Source organism: Oncorhynchus nerka, linkage group LG6, assembly GCF_034236695.1.
Source record: "Oncorhynchus nerka isolate Pitt River linkage group LG6, Oner_Uvic_2.0, whole genome shotgun sequence".
Classification (NCBI taxonomy): domain Eukaryota; kingdom Metazoa; phylum Chordata; class Actinopteri; order Salmoniformes; family Salmonidae; genus Oncorhynchus; species Oncorhynchus nerka.
In genome coordinates this window covers 35075511-35085859 of record NC_088401.1, presented here as the reverse complement: position 1 = coordinate 35085859, position 10349 = coordinate 35075511, and the positions used below count along the sequence as shown (strand labels likewise).

Below are 10349 nucleotides of genomic sequence, written 5' to 3'. Positions count from 1 at the left end.
CTGATGTTAGCTAGCTAGCTAGCTTTACCTGGCAAACTCCCTAGGTCATGCAAACCCTTCCTCGGTACGTGGTGCGTGAGACATTGAGGAAGATGCAAGCTGAAACGTATGCGTGCAGTTTATTATCACTTATAATTCATCAACCAAAATATTATCAATTGCAAATCGTATTCAAGTGTGGACCTTTTAATTTTTAAAAATGTTTTTGGTTCGATCCAACCACCCCTTTTATTTGTTAATGGAAGATCCCGGCATCAACACGTTATCTTTTCCTTTACAGAATATATTATGTTGACACTCTCTGGATCCCCACTCTTCAGTTGCCTACTGTTCTGTTAGGAAACACCTGAGCGGTAGAGGACACGGACGGCCAGGTAGATGAGTCAGACAACCCAATTCGAACACCTCTCCCATCCGCCGTCCCACTCTACCCAAGGAGGAAGTGCCGTATCCCCTTTGAAGTGGAGATGTGAGGGAGTGTTGCCGGAGGTAAGGGCCAATGGTGGGTAACCCCCTAATCCTCTCTCTCTCACACACACACGCGCACACTCATGCACACACAGACACACACACACAAGTACATGCAGACACACTCTAATTTTCGCTCTCCACCATGCAGCTGATACAAACACATCCCCCATACCATAAGGATATGTTGTTGTGGGGATGGCTCACTGGGCATTTCCAGCTATTTGCATTTCCAGCTGGGGATAGGAGCAGTGCCAGAGAGGAGATGTGGTAAGTAAAAATCAGCTATCATGGGGGAATGTCTGGAGTCATGAGAGGCACTTCAAATGTGACGGTCCATGAGAAAGAATGTTGGCTTTCCTCTCTCCATCCCCAATGTTTCATCTGTGTAGACACTAGAGGAGTACAATGCCTGTCACACTCAATATCCAACTTTGTGTTTGAACAATTCATCAACAATCCGAATAGATTTCTCTATAATATGAAGACACCTGTGACTTTTATGATCTCAAAAACAATTGAGAGTAAAGATTATGATCAACCCCTGTTTCATTTTGATCCGTTTATTTCATTTTGATACAGTATTATCTTATTTGGACACAGCAATCTAAAACTGTACTTTCTCAATATGGTGTATGTCAGTTACAAGATGATCACAATAATGCTTGATGACTTCAGTTTGTGGACCACAATCGGTTTTATTCACAGAGAAAATCAATAGTTGTTAAAAATCTACGGAGTGAATAGATGGTTGTCAAATCCACGGATTGTAATGTGGTTCCTAGTTTGTTATCTGCTACATATTTTACAATGTAGTCCACGGTTTGTTGATTATATACCCAGCTAGCACATAACGTTCTGAGAACCATATGTTTCTTAGAGCTTGGTGAGAGCGTGGTTCTCCTATAGTTATTTTGCATACAACCTTCCCATAACGTTTCCTACAGGTTTCCTCATGGTTCTATTAAAAGTCATGTTCTCAGAACATTCAGATAACTTTAAGAAACAATATTCTTCTGTGGACATGTCAGTACTTCAGCGTAACGTTTTCTACAGGTTTCCTCATGATTCTACTTAAAGTCATGTTCTCAGAACATTAAGAAAACTTTCCATAAAAAAACACAAGAAAACATTAGTAACATTCCCAGAACGTTCTAACAATGTTATTTAAAACATATACATTCCGTTCTCACAATCAACACAAATCTTGTTAAGTCTGTTCAGGTTTGTTGGCCGCACCTACTAATTGGCCACACCTGATCTTAATAAGGGCTTGTTTCCTTTGAAATAGGGTCTGTTTAAATGAATAGCTAGTTCCATCCTGGTGGTGCAGTGGACTAATTCCATGGACAGAGAGCAGAAGATCATAGGTTTGAATCTGACTGACATCATGCCACAAGAAGAAAGAAATGTGTTTGCATGATTAATGCCTGCGCAAATAATGTTCTATCTGTGCTTGGAGTTAAACTAGCAGTGTTATTTAACATTCAGGGAACAATAGAAAAATGTTCTCAGAACCTCTCTGCAACCTAAAAATGTAAGTTCCCAGAACAGGTGAAATTTTCACTTCCATTCTCAGAACGTTTAAAAAACATTCAGTTTTAACAGTCAGGAAACGTATGGCTTCATTCCCAGAACCAATGGGAAAACAAAAATGTACATTCCCACAACTTCCAAGGAACAAAATGTGCTAGCTGGCCATGGTTTGTAGTTGAGTCTTATGGTTTATGAGATAACCATATTTATTTTGTTTTCAGTCTATGGTGTATCTAAGGAAAGTTACCCCCCTCAACACCATTCCTGTGACATCAATTTGATCATGTGATGGTGTGTTTTTCCAAGACAGCCCCATTCTCCGCCTCTGCCTTATCCCCAGCCTCAGCCTTAGTTTTAAATGAACAGAAAATGATGGCCAATGTTCTGTGGTCAGAGACAATTGAACGGCCGCCCGTTGATTTGAACCGCTATTTGGCATGATCTGTTTTGTCCTTTAGCCCTCATTCTCTTTTAGCCCTCACCCTTTAGCCCTCAGCCTCAGCGTTGACGGGAGAACAGGTTCCTAAGGGCGTTGTTGTAGTTCTTGTTAAAGGCGGTGTAGATAAGCGGGTTGAAGAAGGAGTTGGAGTAGCCCAGCCACAGGAAGATGCTCTTCCAGATGGGCGGGATGTCGCAGTGGCACAGCGGGATGATGAGCTCCGTGAGGAAGAAGGGGATCCAGCAGAGGACGAAGACGCCGATCAGGATGCCCACCATCAGCGCCGCCTTCTTCTCCTTCTGCTCGCGCCACGTGTCGCCGTCCGTCTGGAAGGTCACAGTGGCGTGGCGCACTGTGAACACCATCTGGGGCTGCCGCGACGTTTCCTTCACCTGTCAATCAAATCAGTCAGCCAACCAGTTAGTCAATCAGTTAGTCCGTCAAATCAGTCAACCAATTGATACTCACATTACTGAAATAAGTTAAAAGAACAGACCAATCAGTCAGTGGTTGTCGCAGGCTTTCAGTTTGACCGTTTTTGAGACACTGTAATAATCCACACTTTATTTTGTTCTCAGTCAATTAGTCAGTTAGTCAGTTAGTCAATCAGTCAACCAATCGATACTCACATTAGTAAAAGAACCAGCCATGAATGAGTTAATTGAGCAACCAGTCAGCTAGCTGAATCCAATAGGCAAATTAACAAATCAAGCAAAAACAAGCAAAATAGCCTCTAATGAATCAATCATTGAGCCAAACGATACGTTTGCATAAACTCCAACCTCCTGCCAGAACTCAAGCCATCAACCTGCACGTGTGACTCATACAGAGAGGGCTGTTAAATGGAAGTAATGGAATGAAAACGCCATGCTTCAATCTATCCTCCCATTTCTCCTCTCTAGGCAGCTGCACTGTTATGTTGAGCCTGATGGAGTAGTGTTTCTCTCTACACCTGACCCCTGCAGGTCATTCTGCATGAGCTGTTTATAAACCTACACTTTCCTCCCAGCAGATCACATCTGGGGTTGCGTCCCAAATGACACCCGACGGGTCCTGGTCAAAAGTAGTGCACTAAATAGGGGATAGGGTGCCATTTGGGAAGTAGGCCTGGCCAATTAAAACAATAAAACAAACAATCAAAAGAATCAATTTGCAGCAGAGGGTAGGAGGTTAAAAGCACAGTGGCTGGGGGTAAGTTGCCAATGCCAAATTGAAGGGCAGTGTAATAATGAAGTTTAAAGGGTCAATCTGGTGTTGACACATCAATTTGTGTACTTCTAAATGAAGGAAATATAGCCATGGACTCTTGAAGAATATAAATGATAAATGCCTCACACGCTTAGTTTAACTGTCATACCACACATCACAGTCATACCACACATCACAGCCCCAAATCAATGATGCACATGGTTAAAACTATCATTTTGATCCCATGCATGGCCAATCTGGGACTGTGATATATGAAAGCTTGACTCCAGTCAATAGATTAAGGTTCACTTGGCAAAATGTCAAATGTAATTTTTTGTTGTACAAAGAGGAAGCTAACTATCAGTAACTAAGTGACTTAACCTAGTTACCTAGAATAACCTAGAATAAATATCAATGTCATTTCCTATTAGACCACAGTGGTTCTACTCCACTGAGCTACACCAGGGGGTTAAGGGATTGCATTTAGAGATGGGTTGAAAGTAAGACCAGACCTACCTCCAATCCACTCAGAGGTAGACTAGCCTACCAGAAATGTCCATGTTAAAACATGTTGGAAAAAATACAATAATTACACTGTAACAAATGTCACTGTAACACAACTTGAATTGTACCGCGTAAATAAAATGTATTAAACCTGTCTTTATAATTCACAAACACCTGAAAAGCTGTCTTTTTTTGTTCTTAAATTACATTTAAAACAACATTGGAAACAGGTTAATAACATGGACATGTTAATTGCAGGAATGTGCACTAATGGGCCCAAACTGGTTGAATCAACATTGTTCCCACTGTCATCAACATAAAGGAATTTCTGTATTTTTGGTATTTTTATCACACAACTTCTAAACTAAAATCAATGACACGGTAAAGTTTTAGTTGATTTAATATTGAATTCATGTTCGTTGACAACTCAATCAAAGGTCAATTAAAATGAGTTGTTGAACTGACGTCTGTGACCAGTGGGTGTAATTGTGTGTGACATTTCCGGTAGGGCTCCCTCCCTATTGTGGTATGCATGGTCCATTGTGCTTAGATGTTTTCACGCCTCAGTCATGACTCCTTTTGTCCACGCTGTTAACTGGGCCGACCTTGAGCCAAAGACCCATGTATGCCAACTGTAATACCAAATCGAAAACAGCCTAACTTTTCTCCATAGAAAAGGAATGACAAAATGAATTCAGCTGAAAGACCACAGTCCAAGGGGGTAATATCTGACTGTCAGATACATTTCTATGAAAACTATTTATTTTTTACTTAACCTTTATTTAACTAGGTAAGTCAGTTAAGAATAAATTCTTATTTACAATGATGGCCTCCTGCAATAGGCCTCCTGCGGGGACGGGGATAAAAAAAAAGAAGATATAGGACAAAACACACATCACGACAACAGAGACACCACAACACTACATAAAGCGAGACCTAAACACAACAACATAGTATGGCAGCAACACATGACAACACAGCATGGTAGCAACTAGAGGTCGACCGATTAATCGGAATGGCCGATTAATTAGGGCCGATTTCAAGTTTTCATACCAATTGGAATTTGGTATTTTTGGGCGCCGATTTGCCGATTAAAAAAAAAACTTTATTTAACGAGGCAAGTCAGTTAAGAACACATTCTTATTTTCAATGACGGCCTAGGAACGGTGGGTTAACTGCCTCGTTCTGGGGCAGAACGACAGATTTTTACCTTGTCAGTTCGGGGGATGCAATCTTGCAACCTTACAGTTAACTAGTCCAATGCAATAACGACCTGCCTCTCTCTCGTTGCACTCCACAAGGAGACTGCCTGTTACGCGAATGCAGTAAGCCAAGGTAAGTTGCTAGCTAGCATTAAACTTATCTTATAAAAAACAATCAATCATAATCACTAGTTAACTACACATGGTTGATGATGTTACTAGATATTATCTAGCATGTCCTGCATTGCATATAATCTGACTGAGCATACAAGTATCTAAGTGACTGAGCGGTGGTAGGCAAAAGCAGGAGCGCAAACATTCATTCAAACAGCACTTCCGTGCGCTTTGCCAGCAGCTCTTCCTTGTGCGTCAAGCATTGCGCTGTTTATGACTTCAAGCCTATCAACTCCCGAGATGAGGCTGGTGTAACCGAAGTGAAATGGCTAGCTAGTTAGCGTGCGCTAATAGTGTTTCAAACGTCACTCGCTCTGAGCCTGTGGTTGTTTCCCTTGCTCTGCATGGGTAACGCTGCTTCGATGGTGGCTGTTGTTGTTGTGTTGCTAGTTCAAGCCCAGGGAGGAGCGAGGAGAGGGACGGAAGCTATACTGTTAGACTGGCAATACTAAAGTGCCTATAAGAACATCCAGTAGTCAAAGGTTAATGAAATACAAATGGTATAGAGGGAAATAGTCCTATAATTCCTATAATTAACTACAACCTAAAACTTCTTACCTGGGAATATTGAAGACTCATGTTAAAAGGAACCACCAGCTTTCAAATGTTCTCATGTTCTGAGCAAGGAACTGAAATGTTTGCTTGCTTACATAGCACATATTGCACTTTTACTTTCTTCTCCAACACTTTGTTTTTCCATTATTTAAACCAAATTGAACATGTTTCATTATTTACTTGAGGCTAAATTGATTTTATTGATGTATTATATTAAGTTAAAATTAGTGTTCATTCAGTATTGTTGTAATTGTCATTATTACAACAAAATAAATCCCCCAAAATTGTCCGATTAATCGGTTCTGTTTTTTTTTGTCCTCTAATAATCGGTATTGGTTCCGGCGTTGAAAAATCATAATCGGTCGACCTCTAGTAGCAACACAATATGACAACAACATGGTAGCAACACAACATAGCAGCAGCACAACATGGTACAAACATTATTGGGCACAGACAACAGCACAAAGGGCAAGATGGTAGACACAATACATCACGCAAAGCAGCCACAACTGTCAGTAAGAGTGTCCATGATTGAGTCTTTGAATGAAAAGATGGAGATAAAACGGTCCAGTTTGAGTGTTTGTTGCAGCTCGTTCCAGTCACTAGCTTCAGCAAACTGAAAAGAGGAGTGACCCAGGGATGTGTGTGCTTTGGGGACCTTTAACAGAATGTGACTGGCAGAACGGAAGTTGTATGTAGAGGATGAGGGCTGCAGTAGATATCTCAGATAGCGGGGAGTGAGGCCTAAGAGGGTTTTATAAATACGCATCAACCAGTGGGTCTTGCGACGGGTACACAGAGATGACCAGTTTACAGAGGAGTATAGAGTGCAGTGATGTGTCAAATAAGGAGCATTGGTGGCAAATCTGATGGCCGAATAGTAAAGAATGTCTAGCCACTCGAGAGCACCCTTACCTGCTGATCTATACATTACGTCTCCGTAATCTAGCATGGGTAGGATGGTCACCTGAATCAGGGTTAGTTTGGCAGCTGGGGTGAAAGAGGAGCGATTTCGATAGAGGAAACCAAGTTTAACCTTAGCCTTCAGCGTTGATATGTACTGAGAGAAGGACAGTGTACCGTCTACTCTAGCCATACTCCCAAGTATTTGTACGAGGTGACTACGTCAAGCTCTAAACCATCACAGGTAGTAAACCCTCCGGTGGGAGAGGGGCATTCTTCTTACCAAACCACATGACCTTTGTTTTGGAGGTGTTCAGAACAAGGTTAAGGGCAGAGAAAGCTTGTTGGACACTAAGAAAGCTTTGTTGTGGAGTGTTTAACACAACATCCGGGGAGGGGCCAGCTGAGTATAAGACTGTATCATCTGCATATAAATGGATGAGATAGCTTCCTACTGCCTGAGCTATGTTGTTGTAGATGGGGTGTCTACAGCGGGTGTATGGGGATAAATAGTCATTAGGCACCAATTTGTTTTTCTATTTTACGACTGCTCAGTATTATGCAAATAATTGTTGTGGTATAATTGAATAAAACCTACAACAGAATATTTTCCATATTCTGTGGACGAATATATGAAATTCCAAAGACCTACCGAGCTATAAGAAGTCTATTTTTAACTGACGAATGAGGTGTCTCCAAATCAGTCGGTGGATGAAATAGCCTGAAATAGCTGTCTATAGTCTTAATAAGTTGATGCTGTTTTGTACCAGCCAATTCTCTCCCCTTAGTCTCAAAACAAAACAAACCAGCCAAGCTCAAAGGCCTATGTTTTCTGTTTGCCTATTGTATATAACATGAGAGAGTGAAGGCAGCATGGAGGCAGCTCCCTTTGAACAGAGTAAATAAATGGCATGATTTAATAAATTAGTTTGGACTTGTTGAGTGAGTCTGCGTTCCAAATTGCACCCGATTCCCTATATAGTTCACTACATTTGACCGGAGCCCATTGGGCCCTGGTCAAAAAGTAGTACACTATATAGGGATAGTGTGCCATTTAGGACAAGGCCTGGGTCTCTGGACTCTGTCAGAGTCCCTGCTGATTAGAGGGAGCTGCTGCGGTGAGGAAGGCACAGTGGTCCCTAGCCTTGTTAAACATGCTGGGTGTTTACAGGCCACTGTGCCTATAGCGATTAACAGGGGTTATACCAACTGCCTCCCTCCATTGTTCCTGTCTTTTTGTTTCTTCCCTCTGTGTGTGTGTGTGTGTGTGTGTGTGTGTGTGTGTGTGTGTGTGTGTGTGTGTGTGTGTGTGTGTGTGTGTGTGTGTGTGCGCGCGCGTGCATTTGTATGTGCGCGTGTGTGTGTGTGAGAGAGAGAGAGAGAGTGTGAAAAAAGCCAAAGATCCTTGAAAAAAAGATCCTTCACATCAAGGGATTGTTCTTGCATGTTGACTGTGATTTGTGTAGTTGTGTGCGGATGTGCACGTGTGTGGGGGGCCTATGTCCATACATGCACTTGTGTATGCCTCCAGGTGAATTGGTCTGTTGAGTATGAGATACAGTACACGCTGATAAGCATTAAAGAACTATTCACATCCCAGAGCCCTGCAGCAGCATCACAGCACCATCAGAACAGCTCAGAATATATTATACAGATGACATGGTTTTCCACTAATTGCCCAGCAACCAATTTGAGAGCTACAGTACAGTATCATCAGTCAATGATAATGTGATATGCACTCACGAGCAGATATGATAGAGCTATAATGACACTGATATCATTGAGGTGCATTCAGAGAATTATTTTAGATCGTGTTCAAATGCGCAACCATTATCTGAACATTGGTCAAGGTTGATTGATTAAGTCTGGCAAAATTGCCCGAGGAGCTTTAGGAGTGTGTCAATGTAATAATAATATAATAAAAAATCAACTGAATATTAATGTCAAGCTAGTCTACTGGTAATTCATCATGTGGATCCCACATGAAACATCCAACCACCCAGCAGGCAAAACTGGTTGAAGAAGACATCGTCACAACCAGACACTGGTATGAATAACATCACTTTCATGCAACTTCAACCAGTTTAACACGCGGAGTAAGACTATACTGTAGCAACAAAAGTACCTCAATCACCTCAGCCATAGGCGTGATGGTGTTGGTTTTGCACGAGCCGATACGGAACTTGGCAGCCTTGTAGATCTTCCAGTAGACGAAGAGCACCACGCACAGCGGCAGGTAGAACGCTCCGAAGGTGGAGAAGATAGTGTAGGAGGGCTCCTGGCTCACCTGGCACTCCATGCCCTCCTCCGAGTAGGTCTCCCCCCAGCCGAACAGCGGCGACAGGGAGATGACGGAGGACAACAGCCAGGTAAGAGCAATCATCACATTGGAGATCCTCTTGCGGGTCTTGAGCGTGTACTCCAAGTGTCTGGTGATGGACCAGTAGCGGTCCAGGGCGATGGCCGTCACGTTCCAGATGCTGGCCGTGCAGCAGAGCACGTCGAAGGAGATCCATACCTGGCAGAGCACGCGGCCCAGCTTCCACAGCCTCCCGTTGAGCTCGTGCACCAGGCTCAGGGGCATGACCAGGGCGGCCACCATCACGTCCGAGATGGCCATGGAGGCCACCAGGTTGTGGGGCACGCGGTGGAAGGTACGCACCCTCAGGATGGTGAGGAGAACTAGGAGGTTCCACACGAAGGTAGCCACCACCAGCATGGCTAGCAGGGTGAGAGTTAGCACGCTGAACACTGAGAACGGACGATAGAAGTTCCCTGCTCCATAACCTAGGTCGTCGCTTCCGGCCCTGGCCCAGGCCCCGCTGAGGTTGGCAGTCACCAGGCTCACATTGGGCTGGGTCATGTTCAGCAGTGTTCAGCGGAGCTCAGACAGGTCTGTCACAGGGGAAGCTTCTGATTTGAAGCATCCTGCAGTGTGTAGAGAGAGAGAGAGAAGAAGCTTTTAACTCATGCAAACAGAACACATGACACTTGATAGTCTTGACACATGACAGACGTCACAGCCATATCTATGGAAGGGGTGAAGCGAAAAACAAAGGAAACTGGGAAGGGCATTGAAGGAGAATGATTTTATTCAGATCCTTATTCCGATTTGGTTCACGTTCCCTGTGAAAGTACTACTGTATTCATGATGCGTCATAAACTAAAACTAGTCTCATCTCAACTGTCAATTAATCGGCCTACAACTTTCGTACTTGATTGTGATGTCGACTACGTCTGTGATTCTGACGAAGACCATTAATATTCAGCTCCAAAGCCCCCGTCCGTCACCTTTTGATTTGCATTCATTGTCACCGAAATTGTATCACAGATGAAAAAGACTTGCACGGAATACAAAATTTAGCGCTTGTTACTTTGTT

General features: G+C 43.0%; 1 protein-coding gene across 1 annotated transcript; it reads right to left on the bottom strand.

Annotated features, from left to right (window-relative positions):
- Positions 1–2075: 2075 nt before the first annotated feature.
- LOC115131116 (5-hydroxytryptamine receptor 5A-like) lies at positions 2076–9832 on the bottom strand. The gene is made up of 2 exons (XM_029662722.2): positions 9095–9832; positions 2076–2835 (listed from the first exon to the last, which is right to left on the bottom strand). The coding sequence occupies exons 1-2, from the start codon at positions 9830–9832 to the stop codon at positions 2503–2505; spliced, it is 1071 nt and encodes a 356-aa protein (XP_029518582.1). The 3' UTR covers positions 2076–2502.
- Between the last annotated feature and the right edge of the window lie 517 nt (positions 9833–10349).